Consider the following 22,100-nt stretch of genomic DNA (forward strand, 5'->3'; position numbering starts at 1 on the left):
TCTGCTAACAACGCAGTTAGCTAACTTATTTAAAAGATGAACTCAAAACACGTAGAAACAGGAGAAATCATTAAAGTCATTCACCTCTAACACAATAATTTAATTTAACACAAACACAGAGAATTATCGTTTCTGTTCCATCTTCCGTTACTGTCATTAACGGTTATCACATCCGGATACGATCCTTTCAAAATAAACTTCACAGGAAATAATAAATACACTTCACAGGAAATACAAAATAAAAGCAGGAGAAGGAAATACACGGAAGAACACAAACACGTACTCAGTACCGAAACAAACCATTAATGGTCATATATAATATAATATAATATAATATAATATAATATAATATAATATCAGAGTCAGTCTGACTGAGAACAGGAAGTAAAACACAAACTACGCAGTTTAATAAAAGCAGCAGAACTACAACTGATTAATCACTAGTTTGTTTCAATGGTTGAATCAAACTGTTAAATTCTGACTCTTCTTCCCTCTACAGTCCACATGAAGAAGAAGAAGAAGAAGAAGAAGAAGAAGAATATTAACACTCACTTGAACCTTAAGTTTTCTTCGTTCTGTTCTGAATCAAAATGGAGTCTGAACAAACTTTAGTTTCGTTTCTGCTCCGTTTACTGGAAGTCACGTGGTGTGTGTGTGTGTGTGTGTGTGTGCGCTGGTGCAGCTCTCTTTGTGAGGACCAGTTTGTGTTTTCTACCATCAGAGTGAGGACATTTTGGCCGGTCCTGTCTTCTCGTCCTCTTCTAATGGAGTCAGTCTGAGATGAACCAGGACCAACAAGTCTTTAAAGAGACACACTCCAAGAAAACTCCACACACACATTTATGTCTGTGTGTTTGTTTTGTCCACCTTCTCATGAAGCTTGATCACCTGCTCAGGTGAGCTCCTCCTCCCTCCATCTCCAGGAAGTGAGTTTACCTGCCACTCTCCACTGATTATTAACAACACAGCAGTGGAGGTGGTAGAAAGTTCCTGGGGGTGCACATAACAAACAATCTATGCTGGACCCAGAACACCTCATCTCTGATTCCTTCACAGGATGAGAAGTAAACATCTACCTGCCCACATCCTCACCACGTTCTACCAGAGCACCACAGAGAGTTTACTGACCAACAGCATCTCTCTATGGTGTGTCAGCTGTTCAGCTACAGACTGGAAGGACCTCTAGAGAGGACGAGGACGTGGTGAGGACGTGGTGAGGACGGCAGAGAAGATCATCAGGACTTCTCTTCCTTCCATCAAGGACATGGAGCCAAACACTGTCTGTCCCCATCAGAGACTGCACACGTCCACATCATGGACTCTTGTCTCTGCTGGCCTCAGGCAGGAGGTGCTGCAGCCTGAGGTGCAGGACAGCTTCATACCTCAGGACATAAGACTTGAGAGCTGCAGAGAGTCTGGAGTCAGGTTCAGGTCTGAGGATGATGCAGTAATCTAGTTCAGTATACTTATGGACTTTTTTTTTTTAGACACTTTTATTTTAAATTTTAAGAACTTGTGCCTTAAGCGTTGCTATCGGAGCCTAATCACATGACCAATCTAAGACGATGTAGCAGCAAGACACAGTCTCACTGAGTCTCCATTTCAGCTTGTACAGAAAGTGATAACTTCAAACTATATACCAGAGTTTAAATTGTGTTGATAGGCCAAGTAAAACTAGACTTATTATGAATAATTTACGGCATGCTTTTTCCTGAATATTGTTGTCATGTTTAGTGCAGGAAGAAACAGCAAAAAGGAGAACGCTAGCAAGTGGAGAGCACTAGTCACCTTCAGATGCTGGAAAGCAATAAATAAATAAATAAAAATTACATCCTCTTTCCTATTGGTAGAAAAATGCATCACATCAACCAATCAGAAAATTATATAGCAATCATTGCTACGGAAGAAGGAAAATTTGTGGGAATGACGGTATATACTGCACAAAATAGCTAACACTACCTAGCAGTTTAAAAACAACAACCCAATAATCCTCAATTTATTATTAAAAATTATCCAGATGTTCATGCTGGACATCTGGATAATTCAGTCTAGATTATTCTGCTAGAACTTTTTCATTTTGCAAAATTATCAACGGATGAACTGTTTCATTAATGCCAAAATCATTTTTACTTTTTACTTAAGTACATTTCAGAGCCTTTACTTTCTTACTTTTACTTTAATAAAGGAGTTGAATCACTACTTTTACTTTTACCAGAGTATTTTTTTGCACAAGTATCCATACTTTTACTTAAGTACAGAAAGTGAATACTTTTGCCACCTCTGAGCAGGAATCAGTTCCAATGACACAGAGTCACTGTGTTTATTGATGATGTGACAGATGCACTGGATGAATTCTGAAGTGTAGACAGATATTCAGACAAATGAAGAAAGATGATTGGATGGTGCTTCACAGTCCAGATGGACAATGAGCCAAGACATAGTGTGAAAGAAACCCAGGAGTTTGTGAAGGTGAAGAAGTGGAATATTCTGCAGAGGCCAAGTCAACCTCAACCTGATTTAAACGTATTTCACTCAAAAGACAAAACTAAAGGAAGAATCAACAACTGAAGACAGCTGCAGTAAAGACCAGGCTCAGCAGAACAAAGGAGGAAACCTATTCTGTGATGATGTTCATGGGCTCAGACTTCAGTCACTGTCTGCTAAGTGTTATCTACAGCACATCCATAGAAATATCTGTACACTATCCCACAGGCTTGACCAGTGACTCAGAGGAACAGGCTGGGTGATGACCAGGAAAGCTTGGTGACCACTGGAGAGACAGTGGACAGCACGGAGGGACAGCAACCGGGACAGGAAGGGTTAGCTGTCCCACCTGCACCAGAACCCAAGCAAGCTACAGATCAACCCACAGGAAAACACCTGCAGGAGCCCGAGGGTTAAAAATTAGCATTTTATTTATGACTGAGTGAATCTGTCCAATCACTTCAGTCCCTGAAAATAGAGGATTGTGTATTAAAATGTTTTTAATTCCTCCAGATTTCCTCCAGTTTGGATGTGAATACTCTCAAATTAAAGCTGAGACTCTGCAGTCTTTAAGACCACCTTCATTTTATAACTGTAACTTGAATCAACTTTGGTTAACAGCTAGAATAACAAATACATTTCAGTTAAACTCAATCAACCATCAGAGACAGAAAATCAACTGGAACTGACAGAAGTGATTAAAATGAGTCATGAACAAGTCAGTAGTAGTTCTCTTACCTCGTATCTGAGGGTCCAGGTTCTTCACTGAATTGTGGAGGTCTGTCTTTGGACTTGTCACTCTTCATAGACAGACAGCTGGATACTGTAGACTCTGGTCTCTGTCTGTGGTACTGACCTCTGCAGAAACAAATATGTTTTATTCTCATCAATTACTGATAAAAGATTAACAGGGTTTCTGCAGCTTTGAACAAGTGAAATTTCAGACTTTTTAAGACTAATATGGGTTAAATTTAAGACCTACATGAAGTATGAAAAATAAGGAAGATCAGAGACCCAGAATTAAACCCAAAAAACTATACATTTACTGAAGGCTTTTACCCTCTGATGTGCTTTAACATGCACTGAGACATGTCCCAACTTCCTCCATCCCATGGGCCATGCATAGTGCTGTAAAGTATTTCAATGGAATTAAATGGCTTTGAAACACATTGATTTTCAATGGACGGCTGAAACAGGTAGTGCATCCCATAATTTTCGATGTTAATATTCCAATTCATATTTAACATGGCCATAGCTGTCAAAAAACTTGGTTTCACTGAGAGGTAGGTGGGTGTGGGTGTGTATATGTGTTGGGGGGGGGGGGGGGGGGGGGGGCTCAGACTTCACTGTCACTGTCTGCAAAGTGTTATCTACAGCACATCCATAGAAATATGTGTACACTATCCCACAGGAAAACACCTGCAGGAGCCCGAGGGTTAAAAATGAGCATTTTATTTATGACTGAGAGAATCTGTCCAATCACTTCAGTCCCTGAAAATAGAGGATTGTGTGTTAAATGTTTTTAATTCCTCCAGATTTCCTCCAGTTTGGATGTGAATACTCTCAAATTAAAGCTGAGACTCTGCAGTCTTTAAGACCACCTTCATTTTATAACTGTAACTTGAATAAACTTTGGTTAACAGCTAGAATAACAAATACATTTCAGTTAAACTCAATCAACCATCAGAGACAGAAAATCAACTGGAACTGACAGAAGTGATTAAAATGAGTCATGAACAAGTTAGTAGTAGTTCTCTTACCTTGTGTCTGAGGGTCCAGGTTCTATACTGAATTGTGGAGGTCTGTCTTTGGACTTGTCGCTCTTCATAGACAGACAGCTGACTCTGTCCTCCTCTTCCTCCATCTTCTGGACTTCAGTCAGTCTGAGAGGTAAACCAGAAACACTCAGTGAGTTTACATCAACTTCAGTTACAGTAAGAGGATGATGGTTACCATAACACAACCACTATATATATACTGGTGACTTTAAAAACCTTCTGGTGAAACAGGAGATGTTGAATAAAATAAAACAGGCCTGTAACAGAGTTGTCTGTTAAGAAGAATATTAACTCTCACCTCCCTTCAACCTTCAGTTATCCTCCTTCTACTCTGAATCAAAGTCTGAACAAACTGAACACTTTCACTGCTCAAGGATTAAAGAGAAGTTCTCCAACATTACAGTGTGTCTCCTTCCCTGAAGCTCCAGTTAATTTTATTTTCTATACAGCGCCAGATCACAACACAAGTCATTTAAGGTTACCTTCCTATAGAACGGTCTACACCTGGTTCTTTTATTAAACAAACTAAATAGACTCATGTTATTTATCTTATTTACAGTCATTTCTGTCTCTACATGGCCATGGACTAAATATTGTTGAATGAACTAAGAAGAAATGTTCAAAAGTTTAAATAACTGTTCAGTTCCATTGACTGCTGTCATTAAAGAAACACATGATCACCATGATTCCTTTAAGTTTCTGTGTCAGTCTCCATCTCCATCATCCCCCCACCCCCTCAAACACCCTCAGAGCTGGAAACTGAGGGAAACACTGATGTTCTATGAGTCCTGGCATCTTGGTTGTTTCAAAGACTCAGAAGAGCTTTAAACTGTTCAGTAAAATGATTCTATAATGAATATGAAGGCCTGCAGCAGATCTATTTCCTGAGGAAGATGAGCTCCTTCAACGTGTACAACCAGATGCTGGAGATCCTCTACCAGTCTGTTGAGGCCAGCAGCCTTTTCTCTGCTGTGGTCTGCTGGAGGAACATCATTACAACCAGTGACACCAACAAACTGAACAAACTCATCAGGAAGACTTGTCATTGGCTGCAGACAGGAAACATTAGAATCAGTGATGGAGAGGAGGACTCTGAACAAACTGTTATCAATCATGGATAACCCTGACCACCCTCTCCACCAGATAAGACTCAGACAACAGAGCAACGTCTCAAAGAACTCTACAGGAAATCTTTCTCAAGTCATCAGTCTGTACAATTCCTGATCTGAGTGTGACAGATGACTCTCTGGACTTCTGTTTTTCTTAGATAGATAGTTTCTTTATTAATCCCAAACTGGTAAATTTCTCTGTTGCAGCAGCAATGTACAGGCATTCAACCATACATAAATATAACAAAGCTAAAATCAACAATAAAAATAGAAATATAGAACTTAAAAAGAACAAAAGTATACACAATATTAAAAAGATTATAAGATAAGTGAATAAGTGAATATTAAAAGTGAATATTAAAAAGAAATGTTAAATTAGATTGCAATGAGGTGTACTGAATATAGGTAAGATTAAAAATTTACAGCCAATTACCCAAAACAAGCATGTGCAAATGTGCAAGAAGGAACGGAAGTCCAGAGAGTCATCTGTCACACACAGATGAGGAGTTGTACAGACTGATGGCTTGGGGTAGGAAAGAGTTCCTGTAGCGTTCTTTGAGAACACGAAGTTGTCTGAGCCTTCTGGAGAAGTTGCTCCGTTGTCTGTCTATTGTGTGGTGGAGAGGGTGGTCAGGGTTATCCATGATTGATAACAGATTGTTCAGAGTCCTCTTCTCCACCACTGATTCTAATGTTTCCTGTCTGCAGCCAATGACAGAGTCAGTCTTCGTGATCACTTTGTTCAGTTTGTTGGTGTCACTGGTTGTAATGATGTTCCTCCAGCAGACCACAGCAGAGAAAAGGCTGCTGGCCTCAACAGACTTCTTGTACATTTTCACATGGTTGTTTGGTTATTGGTTGTAAATTCATTACATTTCATTGCAGTTTCATTTTTTAATATTAACTTATTTTAATATTCACTTATCTTATAATTCTTGTAGACATAAGACATGTTTATTCATCCCACGTGTGGGACATTACCTTGTCACAGTAGCGCAGGAATGTGGCAAAAATATATACAAAAAATAACAACACTTCAAAAAACATATTTTATATATTAAATATATATATTGTAAATATTGTGTATAGGTTTTAGTTTTTAGTTCTTCATTTTTTTTATTTAGTTTATTGTTGATTTTAGTCTTTTGTTATACATTATGTGTGGTGTCGAGTGTCTGTACGTTGCTGCTACAACGGTCACATTTCAGTCTCTATCATCTATCTATAATTAAAATTAAAAGCAGTAGAAGGAAATACACAGAAGAACACAAACACGTACTCAGTACCGAAAATAAACCATTAATGGTCATATATAATATAATATAATATAATATAATATAATATCAGAGTCAGTCTGACTGAGAACAGGAAGTAAAACACAAACTACGCAGTTTAATAAAAGCAGCAGAACTACAACTGATTAATCACTAGTTTGTTTCAATGGTTGAATCAAACTGTTAAATTCTGAATCTTCTTCCCTCTACAGTCCACATGAAGAAGAAGAAGAAGAAGAAGAAGAAGATGAAGAAGAAGAAGAATATTAACACTCACTTCGCTTCAACCTTCAGTTTTCCTCCTTCTACTCTGAATCAAAATGGAGTCTGAACAAACTTTAGTTTCGTTTCTGCTCCGATTACTGGAAGTCACGTGGTGTGTGTGTGTGTGTTCTTGTACAGCTATCTTTGTGAGGACCAGCGTGAGTTTTCTACCGTCACAGTGAGCACAATAGGCGTGTTCGACTTCATGCATGAAGTCGAACACGCCTATTGTGCTCGCTCCTCTCTTCTCCTCCTCCTCTAATGGAGTCTAGAGTTTCCAACCGTCCCTTGAAAAACAGAATCTTCTCGTATGTAGAAATAAAAGTACTCGTCCCGTATTGAGCTGAAACAGGACGCACTTTGTCCCGTATTACCGTGAGAATCAAAAATAGTGAGTAAAATGTGGAATTAATGATCAGGGGTGGACTGGCGTACGGCGACACCGGGGATTTCCCCCGTTTGTCCGCCCTGGCAGTGTACCAGCGTACTGAAATGGAGCACACCTCAGTCCCCCAGACATGAAATCCCATTGGTCAAGTTAAATTGATTGACAGCCATCCAGCCAATCACAGCTGTTACGGTCCCTCGGCATTCATGACACATAGGCTGGAGCTCGACCTTTTATTTTATCTTTGGCACCGTGAAACTAAAAAGCACGAAAAGATTCAATTACATAATTGTCAATATTAAAACATACTACACAATAAACTCGCTACACACCTCCGAGTAGGGTTGCCAACCGTCCCTTGAAAAACGGAATCGTCCCGTATTTAGAAATAAAAGCACCCGTCCCGTATTGAGCTGAAAAGGGACGCACTCTGTCCCGTATTACTGTGAGAGTAAAAAAATAGTCAGTAAAATGCCAATGGAAAATGAACAACAGGACGCTTTATATGGAAATTTACGGTAAACTTGTTCCCAGCATTGACTGTATATACTATGGACAAACCCTTCGTGACGTCACCCATTGGTTTCTGAATTCAAAAATGAAGCCTCTAGTGGGCGGAGACTTCGGTCGCCATGTTGGATTTGCTTTACTCCGCCCACACTCGGATACTCCAAATATGGACATGGGTGTCGTGTTGGGGCGGAGCTAAGGCAGCCTGGACGCTGACACCCGCCCACTCAACTCTCCGCTACCGTGTTAGCTCAGGCTACCGAGCTAGGCTAACCGCTATCCGCGGTGCTAGCAGCCGGCTAACACGGCAAAGCGGCCAACTCCCCCTTTTTCCTCACCCGTCCTCCCAGCACCCCAGCTCACCTTGCTCGAGGTAAGTTCACCAGAAGATATATAACACTCGAAATAATCAGTTATGTCTTAATTTTAGTTATACACAACAAAATAAATAAAGGTAGTAACTTGGTTAAATTACAGCTGTAGATTTTGTCGAGTGTTGCAGAACTTTGTCAAGTTGTCATAAAACATTTACTCAAAACACCAACGAACCTGAATCAAATGACTTCACCGTTATATTTTTATTAAATAATTAATATTTCGAACAACTTTAGTGGATTATGTTCCTTGAATATGTTTACTATCGTTAATAAACTTTGTTGGTGCTGGCTGCTGTTTATAGCTCTTACCATAAATGACATTATGATCTGTAAAAGACAGGCACATTTATATTTATTACAAGATGATTCTCTTTCAGTAACTAGTTAATATACGTACTGGTATTAATTTTTTTACTCTTCAAATGTGACATAATTTTGTTAACTTTTTCCCTTCCATACAGTGTGGATAATTGGTGACAGCATGGGGCCTAGAGAGCTGTGACCACCATGGGAACAACCTCAGTCTGCAGGATGTCCTCATCTGTTGGTTTGTCTTGGTGGACTACAGTGGAAAGGCCTTCTTCCTTTTTTTTTCTATAGCAAATATTTTTAAATATTACATTAAAATCCTACTTGTATTTGCACTCCTTTTGTCTTTCATGCTTCCTGTAGATCTTTCACAAATGTCACTGTTAATCTGAAAGTTAAAAAATAACAGGCAATGGTGTTCAACACATGAGAATTGTAGTTTATGTAGAAAGGTAACAAACAAAAACTGTGTTAAAATGACAACAATATTAACACTGAAAACTGATGAATGTCAGCAAGTCCAACATTTGATGTTAATTTAAATTATATTTAGTCTTTTCTATTTTAATAACAAAAAAATTACTGTTATACAAGCAGTGGTTAAACAAGTTAAGATCAAATGCATTCAGGGAAACATCAACATTATAGACAACACATTTCCAAGTTGTTTAGTATGCTTTAATATGTGAACAGATGTAACAGTAATTACAAATACTTGTGTCCTGTGAAATAAGTAACGTTTTCAACCTCTTTATTATTATTGTTGTTAGTGTTGTTTGTTGCCCAGGTTTATCTCTCCCAGAGTGTCCTACAGAAGACAAAGGTAACTGGTTAATAACAGTGGCAGAAAGAAATACCATGACCTGTCTGGTGCAGGCCAGGAACACTAAACAAACATATAAGAAACTAAAAAGCACGAGGACATAAGGATAAAAAAATATAAATATGACAGATCCAAGACTGGAGAACCTGTGTATGACATCTGTAGCAACAAAGGCCTGTTCAGGTGTCATTAATCATTTTAGGTTATACAAATCTTATTGTAATTGCACACAGGTCGCCACTTCTTAATGATTTTAAGCTATTCGTTATATTGCCAAAATCAAGTTCAAAATTAACATTACATGCATGTTAGCTAATTTATGAGGTGAACTATTTTTACCAACCTCATACAGAGGCATTAGGTTTAAAGATATCATCAACACTTCTATATTACGTATTGATTTCTATACAAGTCGGTTTAATAACCGTAACAACCAACAATGTGCTCCCGTTAACATCGCAGCTAATGAAATACCCGAAGGCTAATTCATTAGCTGGTTAACGAGCTAGCTAACAAGCTGAGCTAACGCGCTTGTTTTGTTAAGCGCAAACACCAATGCTTGCTAATTAGTGCGAACTTATTTAGAATAAAACTAGTGTTTCACTCACCGAAAAAACTGAAGAGCAGATTTCTTTGAAGGTCTGTTAGAACAATTAACCGAACAACAAGCCATTGTTTATTCGGTATTTGTCAGTGGTATTTGTGTGTACTATTTTCCAAAACTGGCTACAAGCACGGCCGGATGGTCGTGACACTAATTAGCTAACAGGGGACTAGCGAAGAGACCAAAGCTAGCGGCTACCGCCAAGGGACCGGCCCATACGTCACCTGTCACTCAAGGCGGGAACGCCCTTAATAATGCAGAATTTTAAACCTTAATAAAAAATAAACGAACACGTTAGAAAAAAATTCACCCCCCGTACAGTTGTCACGAATAGTGAAATAAGGCATTGAGACTAAAACCGTTTTTTGTACCAGGCTGTAAACATGTTTAATATTGCTGTAAAGTTGGGCATTTTAACATGGGGGTCAATGGGGATTTGCTCCCTTTTGGAGCCAGCCTCAAGCGGTCACTCGATGAACTGCAGTTTTTTGCACTTCCGCATTGGCTTCAATTTTCAGACCCAGAGGTTGCCGCCTGGTTCCCAGGCCCTGTCCTTCTCTGTGACCAATGAGCTGACAGCACATTCACACACGAGTATGACGATACAGAATACGCTCCTCCCATTGGTTGAGGTACTGTCGCTCGCGGAGAAGATAGCGGAAGACAACAAAGCAGCATGGGTGACATTAGGCGCGTTCGACTTGATGCAGATCTGTCTGAGTCTGACTTGCTTACGTCAACGTGATCTTACGCCGACTGTAAGGGTGGAGCATAAAACGGCTGCAGACAAGTCGGACACGGTCAACTTCGTGTAAACAATGGCGGATCTCGCGGTGTTTGCATTCGTTGTTGCCGACGAAATAGAAGCTTTGGAGTTACCGGAATTTATACCCGTGTTACAACAAGCATGCTGTATGCAAAGGATTGTGAATAGCAGCAAAGCTACTGAATAAGGATTAAGTAGCATAGTGCTTTGGTCTCCAATCTTGGCGAACATGAACTGCTGATTAGGCTACTTATTTGAATATTTACTTTTACGCCCAAAGTCGTTTAGCACCTGTAACTCAACCATGAAACGAATTCACAGAAAGATATTGAGATGGAGATTAAATGCCATTTGTTTTCATTTTTGGACAGACAGGTGTGAAGAAGAACCCCAAAAATCTACTAACCGTTAACAAGATTTGAACTACGGACGGCCGATCGCCAGACTGACGTGTTACCCACTAAACCAATTTAGGATGATACTGAAGAAGCAGTACTACGATATAAGTAAAGGATAATGGACGACACTTCTACAAATTGAATGCACGCGTTCTAGATGGTAAAAAGGTCACAACGCGAAGCCTTAGAATGTAACCTGCGTTGTGTTGAACTTTGCACACGCCTGACTCAGGACTTCCGGCAAGATGGCGTGTTGAACGGCAGCGCGACGCGGAGGCCAAACAGTTTGTCCCAAATTTTTCTTTTTAAAATACACTCTGAAACTTCAAATGAGCCAGAATAACGTGCGGAAACCTGCCAAACTTTTTTTACCCGATGGAGACAAGGACACGAGCAAATCTCCGAGTAATGTGACTGTAATGTCGACTGATGAGGAACCACTTGTGGAACAAGCCTGTGACCATGATTATGCTATGGAGGCTAGCATGGCTAAGTTAACCAAACGTAAAGAAGCTGGGTCCGCCCCGCCGACACCAACTAAGCCTCCTGCCGGCAAAAAAAGCAAAGGAGAGACGGAGATCTCTAACCAGACCATCCTAGAAGCTATTCAAGGCATGGGTAAAAACTTTGACGAATTAAAAGAACAGGCTAAACAAACGACCTGCATGTTAGCTGCGTTGTCAAAAGCGGTACAGTTTAACGCTGATGAAGTGAAGGACTGTAAGAAGAAAATACTTGAACTAGAAAAACAAAACCAACTCATGAGACGGGAAAATGATGAGCTCAAAGAAAGAGTCAAAGATCAGGAAAGATACAAGATGCGGTGGTGCCTGAAGCTGAAAGGCTTGGAGGAAAAAGCTGATGAAAACATCCGTGCAGACACCATCCAGCTCTTCAAAAAGGTCGCTCCTAACTTAGAGCTACGCCAGCTAGAAGACGCTGTGGACGTCGTTCACAGAGTAGGGAAAAGGGAAAGCAACCGCAGCAGACCACTGGTTGTGCTGTTTGTACGGAGAGTGATCAAGGAGGAGATTTGGCGAAAAAGCAAGGATTCTCCGGTGTGCAGAGAAAGAGGGGTTCGCTTCGCTGAGATGACGCCACTGGAGGATAGAGAGGCAAGGAAGAAGTTATGGCCGCTGATCGAACAAGCTTGTCGCGAAGGAAAACGTGCCTACTACCGTGGACCACATGGATTCATAGAGGGTCAAAGAATTGGCTAACAACTGAAAGGCTCTACTTCAAATATGCACTTTCTGAGTGAAATAAGGTACCAGGGAACACTGTTGCTTGTTTGTTAATTAAGAGGAAAAGTTAGGCTTATCTTCTAAGCACTCAAAGTTGTATTATTAATTTTGTTCTTTGAATTTACTGAATGTTCAACTGCACTATTTCTTTTGCATCTTTAAATGTGAGGGGTCTTAAGGACTTGGTAAAGAGGAAATCCTTATTTTTGTTTTGCAAGGGGCAGAAAGCAAATTGTTTTTTACTGCAGGAAACTCATTCTTCCGATGCAGATGTTAACTTTTGGTCTAATATGTGGGGTGATCGAATTTTATTCAGTCACGGAAGCAACAAATCTGCTGGTGTAGCTATCTGCTTTCATAGATTTCCAGGTGATATAATCACACATAAGTCTGATAGAGAGGGCCACTGGCTAATTGCAGTTCTAAAGATTGAAAGCCATTTTTTGATTTTAGTTAATATATACGGCCACAAATCAGTTGTGCATAACAGGCAAATGTTTAACATTATTACTTCAGAGATAAATGAGCTACGAGCACTCTATCCCACTGACTCTATTTTATTTAGAGGCGATTGGAATATGGTGCCTGATGAGTGGGTAGATAGATGGCCTTCTAAATTTAATAACCATCATTCTAATCCTACTATTGAAGATTTTATCAGAGATAACAATTTGGTTGATATTTGGAGAACCCAGAACCCAAGGGAAAAACACTATACCTGGCACAAACCCAATAATTCTGCTAAATCCAGGATTGATTTCTGGCTTGTTGCTGACTCGCTAGAGGTTTTTTCGTCAGATGTCTTGATTTCCAAAGCTCCCTTAACTGACCACTGTATTATTCAGCTAACTTTAAATTCCAATCCCAAAGTACAGAAAAACAAAGCTTACTGGAAATTCAATTCTGACCTTTTAAAACATAATGAATACTGCTCCAAAATAAGAGAAATAATATCTAAGATTGAAAAGGATACCGGCATAAATACCTTTTGTAATAAATGGGAATTTGCTAAATTCAAAATAAGAGAATTTTCTATCCAAACCAGCAAAAATCTAAATAAAAAAAAACGGGAAGACGAATGTAACTTGTTTAAAGAAATCAATCAATACTGCGACAAACCTGCTTTGTCCAATGAAGACAAAGAAAAACTATTGCTTTTACAATCTAGGATTGACGATATCTATTTGAAGAGAGCCCAGGGTTCTTTTATCAGATCAAGAGCAAAATGGATGGAAGACGGGGAAAAAAAATTCAACATATTTCAGCAGATTAGAGAAAAAAAGACAAGAAAACAAAGCTATAACGAGTCTGCTGATTAATGGTAGAGAATGCAAGGATAATAAAATCATTGAGAAAGAAATTTACTCATTCTATAGCAACTTGTACACCTCTGCATACTCTCCAATTGATTCAACTAACTTTTTAAATCAAATTACCAACTTTAAACCTAGTATTAATGAGTCTTTCAAAGCAATGTGTGAATGGGATTTAAAAATAGAAGAATTAGACGCAATTCTTTTGAAACTCCCTCTAAATAAATCCCCTGGCTCGGACGGGCTCACAGCAAATTTCTATCGTTTCTTTTGGGAAGATATCAGAATTTTATTGTTCAAAGCTATTCAAGAATGTATAGGTAAACAGGAACTAATGCCTAGTATGAAGCAAGGTGTGATAACGCTAATTCCCAAGCATAATAAAGACAAAAGACTTCTAGATAACTTAAGACCAATTACCCTCCTTAACACGGACTACAAATTACTTTCAGGATGTATAGCAGCTAGACTTAAGCATGGTTTGTCTCAACTGATTGATGTTACTCAATCCGGCTTCTTGGAAGGAAGATCTATTCATAACAACATTCGTCTGGTTTTGGATCTGATAGATTATTCGCATGTATTGGTCGATGAGGGATTCATTCTCTTCCTTGACTTCTACAAGGCGTTTGATTCAGTAGAACACCCCTTCATATTGAGTACTTTAAATTACTTTGGTTTTGGTCAGAAATTTATTAATTTGATTAATATGTTATATAATGACATAAATAGTTGTGTGTCTTTGGAACATGGTACCTGTTCTCGATTTCCTGTTAATAGGGGCATTAGACAAGGTTGCAACAGCTCCCCTCTATTATTTATTCTAGTAGCTGAACTATTAGCAATTAGGATCAAGAACAGTGATATTGAAGGCTTAGATATTCTACAAAAAAAATTAGTAATAAGTCAGTTTGCCGACGACACATGTTTATTTTTACAGAACGAAAGACAAATTCCAAAAGTGGTAAACTATTTAGAAATATTTGCCAGAGCATCTGGCCTTAAAATAAATTTGAACAAATGTGAAATATTTGCTCTCCATGATCAAGCAGCAATTTCTATTTGTAACATTTCGGTAAAAAGTCAAGTGAAGTATTTGGGTTTAGTGATAACCAAGAATGAAGAAATAAGAGAGAGAGAAAATGTTTGCAAGAATGTAGAAAAATGTAAAAATATTCTGAATTCCTGGCTTCAGAGAGACGTTACTATTTTTGGGAGGGTGCTACTTAGTAAGATGGAAAGTTTATCAAGATCTATTTATCCTGCCTTTTCTCTTGAAATCTCTGATAAAATGATTAATCTTATTAATAGTTTAAATTTCAAATTTATTTGGAAAAACAAATGCCAATATATTAGAAGAGCTGATGTGGTTAAGAGTATTGAAGAAGGTGGCTTAAATGCCATTGATTTCTCTGCTATGAATGGTGCTCTAAAACTTAAATGGCTCAGTTCTTTTATTCTACACAAAGACTCCTTTTGGTTTACAATTCCAAATGCAATTTTTCAAAAACTTGGTGGTATTGAATTCTTATTACGCTGTGATTATGATGTTTACAAACTGCCTGTGAAACTTTCCAACTATCACCAGCAAGTTCTTCTTTACTGGAAGCTAATCTATCACCACAACTTTACTCCTCAAAATTCTCCTCTGTGGAACAATAGATATGTTTTGTCCCATCGGAAATCCTTGTTTTTAGAATCTTGGTTAAATAGAGGAATCTGGTCTGTTTCCCAACTCTTAGATGAAGAAGGGAATTTTCTAACTCATGGAAATCTCTGTCTCAAATTTAATTTACAATGTTCAACCAAACAGTATGATGCAGTTATAAAAGCCATTCCTCTTCCCTTCCAATCCCTGACACAACAAATGGTGCTTCATTCTAACATTTTCCAAATGAGACCCCTCAGTGTGGAAGGTATTAGTTTGGGCAACAAATCTTTCTCTAACAAATTTTTAAGAAATCTCTTAACTAATCTTCTTTATCCCAGTCAATTAAAAAGAAAATATGTTTTAAAGGAGTATTCGGTTGTGGAGGCTAGATTACTAAGAAAGCAATATTTAACTTATCCGATCCCACACAAAGCCAAAGAAGTCACATTTAAGGTCTTAAATGATATTTATCCATCCAATGACTTTTTGTTTAAACGTTTTAATTGGGACAATAATTCATGTGTATTTTGTGAAAGAGACATTGAAACGGTTGAGCACATTTTCTTTGACTGTGATTTTGTCATTGACTTTTGGTTATCCTTTCGTGGCTGGATATTGACAAAGCAAATTCCTTTACAGCATCTGAACTGGACGTCTGTCAAAGTTGGAATAAAACTGAAAGAAAAAAACTTGGACTTCTTGGTTAACAACCTAATTATTCTCGGCAAGCACTACATTCACAGATGCAAATTTCTCAAGATCAAACCCCACATCAACGGATGGAAGAATGATCTGAACTGTTATAAAAAAAATCCTTATTTTTGATGAACAACAAAAATGCCCTGAGACTATATTCTTTATTTGAACTTCATGGGATCCCTGAGTAAATCCCTCTCTTTATTTTATTTTATTATTTTGGTTTTCTTTCTTTGCTTCCTGTATGTCTTCTTTTTCTGAACTGCCGTCCTACCTCTTGAATGTAAGTTTACAACTCATGCCTTAATTGTTTGTATTATGTGTATGACAAAATAAATGTTTAAAAAAAAAAAAAAGATCTGTCTGCAGGCGAAGACTCCCGCGATATTTTAAGGTCATGTGACATGGTGACGTAGTGGTAAGTCCCTCCCCGTCTGACTCAAGTCGGACAGAATTTCTAACCAGCATGCATTGCGTCCATCCCAGGATGCATCACGTCAAGTCAGACTCAGACAGATCTGCATCAAGTCGAACGCGCCTACTGATTTAAGGGGCAGTACACCAAGTTCAAGCAACAATGCGATTTGTACTCCAAGAAAAAAGCAGAAAAGAATGCAGAAATACAGAGAGGATTGGGAAAAAGATAACACCTGGGTGGAAAAAGTGCGCGATAACTTCTATAAAGCGCACTGCACAGTGTGCCGGCGCACTTTTTCCATAGCCCATGGTGGACTGACTGATCTAAAGCAACATGCTTCCAGTGGTGGGCACATGCGAAGCATAAGGGACAACAAGACTAGGGGAACCCTAGACCAATTTGTTGCATACAGTTATAGCCTCTGAGGCACAAATATGTTTATGATGTTTATAAGTTTTCTACAGACTCTGTTTGCACTTTCGTTATTGCACTAAAAATTAGCACTATTACTGGATGAATGTTCTGCTTTATATCTATTGTTTTATTATTAATTTATTTTAAGTTAAGCAGGACAGGTTTCTGTTTAAAAGAGATACTTATTTTATTCAGTGAATTTGTTATTTTGTATTAAAGGGAATTGCTGGATAATAATTAGTTTTCCATGTGTTCATGTCACTCAAAAATATGCATCTAATTCAATTCAGGTTTGAGTCAAATAGTTAAAAAATGCCCTGATGAAGGCCAATATGGCCGCAACGCGTAGGCTCATGTGCTTTTAATCAGTCCTTGCCATGTTAAATTAAAGGCTTTTTTTGATACTTTTTCAACTTCAGAGTGCCTCTGTATTTTCTTTTTTTGAGTTAAAAAAATTGTTTGACTCACAAAAAAAGGGGCTAAAAAGATTCACCACGCCAGGAAGGGTGAAGGCAATCGGGTCGGCCGGACCATCACAGCCAATGCCGCTGCGTTGCCGCTGCGTTGCTGTTGCGTCGCCTCGACGCGCGTCGAGGATTTTTGGGAGGTGCACGTCTGGCCCTTGTGTAGGACACACGGGGGTCCGCAAGGACGCAATAGGTCCGTAATAGGTCCGTACGCACGGACGCGCTGTGTCAACGCGGAAGCATAATTTGGGCTTTAACTCTCTGATCCAACACGTATCAGCTCCACACACATCTCTTCTGGCAGTGGCTAAACAAACACCACAATCAAAGTTGCATTTACACACACACACGATCGCATCAAACGATATTAAATCAAACGCATTTAAGTTACATACCATGTCCATTATCCGTTTGATTTCCCCAAACCCGGCAGCAACTCAGATAAACTTGGCGTGCGCGCGTAACAAAGAAAGAAGCGTGTGACGACACTAATAACCCCTATACCGTTTCCGGAGCACCAGGAAAACAGCATAGGATCAAACCAGATACGAGAACCCCCCTGGTGGTCGCTTACAACAGCCATTTGACCAAACCAGAGAATGTCTAATAGGAAGAGAAGTGGCACTCTCTGGTTACTTCCGGTTTCTGGACTGGCTGCAGTAACACGTCTCTGTCCATGCGGGGGCGCTCGCAGGCGAGTGCAGAATGAATTGGAGCCTATGGGGTTTCACCCCCAGAATCCACTTTTCTCAGGATATAATTTTTTATCAAGTAATTTGAAAGTTGCATTCAAAAGGGGGGGGGGGGGGGGGGGGGCTAAGATAATACACTCAGCTGAAAATTGCATTTTTAAGTTCATTTATCTGTTCTAAAAATCCGTTCAAAAAATGTGATGACGTCACATATTTTCATTCTGCCAGAGGTGCTGCTTTACGGCAATTTCACCCGTGTACTTTTTACAACACATATATAACGCTATGAAAATAAAAGTGCCCGCAGGAAAACATAAATACAGCACACAAATATTAACTTCGACAGAAAGTCCTCCTTAAGAAAATGTTTCTGATTCTGCTTTAGCTTCAGGTGCCATCAAACGAGGTCTCTGGTCGTAATCAGTCGCAAGTCCGTCACTAACCAATCAGCATTCATTAGCAGAATGCTAGCGTGTTCCGGCCAACAACGGCCCAACCTGTAAGAAATTGAAAAGACATAAGTACTCATTCATTCGACTTTTGGACTATAATCTATATTGAACTTGCGGAATCAACAATAAAATCTACGTTGATTCAACGACAAGCAGGAGAAAGAGACACATTTAGCCGTCGAGCTCCATAGAGTCCCATTCAGTCTGCACTCGCCCGCGAGCGCCTCCAGTGGAATTCTAATGGAACTGCAATCAAGATCGATACAATGGGGCTAATGGGAAGAGCCACGGCTCTCCATAGACGGGCTCTGACCAAACCCAGATCTGACGACGCAATGCATGCTGGGATGGAAGCAATGCATACTGGCAGAGCCCAGAGCCTCCACTAACCACCTGTTTCTTTTAAACCTGGCTCATTATTATTAATGATAGTTTCTTAACTCACCCTTTTATTCTTGACAATGTCTCCGTAGGCTTTTAAAGGAGCAACCACTCTGGTCTCCAGTCTCTCTACCTGCAACAACAAACCACTCCTCTTAGCAACAGTCCCACAGGCCATGCATATTCTAACCAGAGTCCCCTGACCTGAGCCTGCCGGTAGTCCTGCACCATGGCCAGGTCTTCAGCCAGGTTTTTCAGGCCCGTCTGGAGCTCACGGTCCTCTGTGCCGGAGAAGTGGAAGAGCTGAGCGACCAGCAGGTCGGCCGTGTCTCTGAGCTTGGCTGTTTTCCTGGTGTAGGAGGCCAGCAGAGAGCAGATCTCCCCCAGGTACCTCTCAGCGTGTTTCACCGTCTGCTCCATGCTCTTCACCTGGACGTCCCTGCTGGGACACGTGGAGTCTTTAAAGATGGCTGGAGGAAGCACCTCTCTGTTCTAACCTGGAGAAGAAAAGCCTTACCTGGAGAAGAGGCTGTTCATGTCTGAGCTGTCTCCCTCGCTCTGCTCTCACTTGTGAGAGGAAACACCAGACTGTTGCCACGGTAACGCCAACAACAGATAGTGGGAGGGCCTGAGAGGGAGGTGCTGCTCTCTGCCACTAGGTGGTGACAGAGTGTTAGCCACCAATAGTCTCTGTTTCCATAACATGTCAAAGACTAAGAGGAGTGGTGCATATTACAAGTATGTTTCTACCGTCTGTCAGTTCACTCTTTATACTGAAAGAATAATAGAATAATAGAATAATAGAAACCAAGGCCTCCTCTCTGCTGCTCTCTGGATTATTTCATGAATTAACGGTGTTTAAAGCAGAGTCATTAGAGTCTGATGGTGCAGCAGCATCAACCTCCACCCTTCCCTCCACACACACTGACAAATAGTTTGTTAAAAGCACTCATGACAAAAAGTGAACTCTTAGGTTTACTTTCTTTAGGCTGCTTTTTCACATATTACTATTTTCTTCTGCTCTCATGCAGAAATAATTAGTGTGTCAGTGGGGGTTCATTTACGTGGGTGTACGTGGACGTGAAAGACAAACATCTTGTAAATGTCAACTCTCTGCACCAGTCTTTCAACAGCGACGTACCAGATATACTATACTCCCACCCTCTACTATCATTTAACAGAGAGACCGTGTTCTTTCTCCAGTTCATACGTACCATCATGTTTTAAACTGAACAAACCATCTGATTAAATGTAAACTACATGCATCTGCACATTTGTCTTGTTGTCTTTCCTTTTAGATTTAGTTGTTTTTCATCACATCTCTCCCTTCAGTGCAACTTCCTTCAGATTTTCAGTAAATTCAGTCCCTGGCTGCATCTATAACATCTATATCATTCAATTATCAGCAAGTGATTTCAGGTTGACGGCAAAAACTCTGCAACATCTTTAACTTTCTCAGTTTCTCTCTTCAGGGTGATGACAGCTATCTCCAGGTAGGACTATGAAGTGTCTGTATAGAAAACCCAACAGAGATGTGGGAGGACTAGAGCATATCTGATATATTCTAGGAGAGACTGAGGCTGGACCATCCTTATCCCAGACACAGAGCAATCAGCAATGTTGACAGAATTTGACCGTTACATCCCATCTGAAGAGACGGCTGCAGAGCAATGAGACCTGTCTGTGTCTAATTAGCTGCAGTCCATATGTATTTATATGAATATGAGACGAGATTAGGTCGATTGAAGCAACATCTTCATTCCCCGTGTATCTTATGTGAAAATATCCAGATCCTTATGTTTTTAACTTGACAAAGAAAAAGAGAGAAGGGAGGGGATGCACACGTGAAGCCCTGTCATATCTGGTGAACATTAAACTTAAAGTTCAGCTCTAAACTGTTGAGAGCTATAGCTTCTTTTTTATCTGCAACCACTCAGACATCAGGTCATTCCACACAGGAGACACGACAAAGCTTCTTCATCCAGGATTCTTCATATACATCTTTTATTTTGCCAATCTCTTCAATACTTGCATGAGGAATACACAGTGAAAAGCCCCTTTCAGTCATAAAGAGTCCAGTAAGCTCCAAAAAGGCCCAGCAGCATGGGCTATTCACAGGATACAGCATGTAAACATCAGCAGCCTCATCACTAAAGCATACAAACACCAACAGAGCTGTTCAAGGGAAGGTGAAGAAAGATTCAAATACAGAAATAATTACATATCAGACTGTAGATCTTTATTAAAATCACCTTTGTTGAGTCTTTTTTTTAGCAAAAGTGTTTGAAAGAAATATAAAACAGAACATGACTCAACATTAACAACTATATGTTGGTACAAATAAATAAAATGATGCATTTATTTTTATTTCATACAAGGACCGTCTCAGTGGTCAGGAGAAGTCTGGACTTTTTACAGGAGACTCTGCTGATTAGATTGTCTTGACTGATGAAGAGCTTCTGAAGCTTCACTGAGCCAGAGACAGAACTGAAACATTTATAATAAGCTGTCTGAGTCAGTGAAATATAGATATAATACAGTATGTTTAATATATTGTGCTAATCCAGCTCAAATAGAAGTTGCAACAAAAAAGCACAGTATGAAAAAATACGATCAATATACGCTGAACACCGTAGCATTTTAATCAAGACGTACAGGAACACCAAAATATGTTCTCAAATCTGATTTACACGGATAATATCCAGAAAACTGTAGCAAAGAGGGGACTCTACAATACATGAGTCAGCAACATTCAAACAGAAATACTTTCAGTGTCATTAAACTTGATTATTTAGATAAAATAAGTGCTTCTGATTTTGTAAAGACTTTCTTAAACATGTCGGCAACATGTCACATGGATGTTAAAAGAGTTCCTGGTCCTCATGTCCATCAGGTCACAGACTGTGATTCTAACATGTCTCAACACATAGTCTGTATATAAACATGGACACCACGTCTCCTCTTCCTCTCATTGGTCAAACTGACTCTATGTTCCCGGGGATACGGGCGGCGCCATCTTGTGAGTTTGGATCCAGAGTCTGATCAGTACGGTCTGAGGGCGGAGCCACGTGGAGCCGTGATATTGATGCCCCGCCCACACTTCCTCCAGACTCACTCATGTTTTAGTTTAATTAATACTACGCTCTGCTCTACCTCCACCTGTTACAAGGAGATGATGGATTATACTCTGGACTTGTTTATTTATTTATTACAACTCTCACAGTCCCACAGGAACTCTTTACAGAGCGGTTGGCATGGCAACTGGTGGTCGGCATTATGTCACATCCT

At 39.7% G+C, this 22,100-nt stretch overlaps 2 protein-coding genes across 15 annotated transcripts in view; both read right to left on the bottom strand.

Moving 5' to 3' along the window:
• The window catches only part of LOC311503223 (uncharacterized protein), a 101,590-nt gene extending 83,775 nt beyond the window's left edge, over window positions 1–17,815 (bottom strand). For 11 of the 14 annotated variants that reach the window (XR_014699575.1, XM_084565817.1, XM_084565812.1 and 8 more), the window contains exons 1-3: window positions 6,923–7,031; window positions 4,245–4,367; window positions 3,223–3,342 (exon numbers count right to left, since the gene is read on the bottom strand). Coding sequence is in view for 12 of the 14 variants with exons in the window: in XM_084565817.1 (XP_084421943.1) it covers window positions 3,223–3,342; window positions 4,245–4,348 (224 nt within the window). In the remaining 2 variants the exon portion in view is untranslated. Of the gene's footprint in view, window positions 1–84; window positions 1,313–3,222; window positions 3,343–4,244; window positions 6,875–6,922; window positions 7,032–17,682 lie in introns of those variants that run through there. The other 3 variants (XM_084565811.1, XM_084565810.1, XM_084565806.1) reach the window with 3 other exon arrangements.
• Window positions 17,816–18,836: 1,021 nt separating this feature from the next.
• Window positions 18,837–20,032, bottom strand: LOC311503691 (CBY1-interacting BAR domain-containing protein 2-like; the record flags this gene model as incomplete). The annotated part of the gene is made up of 3 exons (XM_084566555.1): window positions 18,837–18,945; window positions 19,017–19,304; window positions 20,027–20,032. 3 exons carry the CDS (start codon window positions 20,030–20,032, stop codon window positions 18,868–18,870), a joined length of 372 nt encoding a protein of 123 aa, XP_084422681.1. The 3' UTR covers window positions 18,837–18,867.
• Window positions 20,033–22,100: the final 2,068 nt, after the last annotated feature.

The sequence above is a fragment of the Chelon labrosus genome (genome assembly GCF_963514085.1).
Source record: "Chelon labrosus genome assembly, chromosome: 18".
Classification (NCBI taxonomy): domain Eukaryota; kingdom Metazoa; phylum Chordata; class Actinopteri; order Mugiliformes; family Mugilidae; genus Chelon; species Chelon labrosus.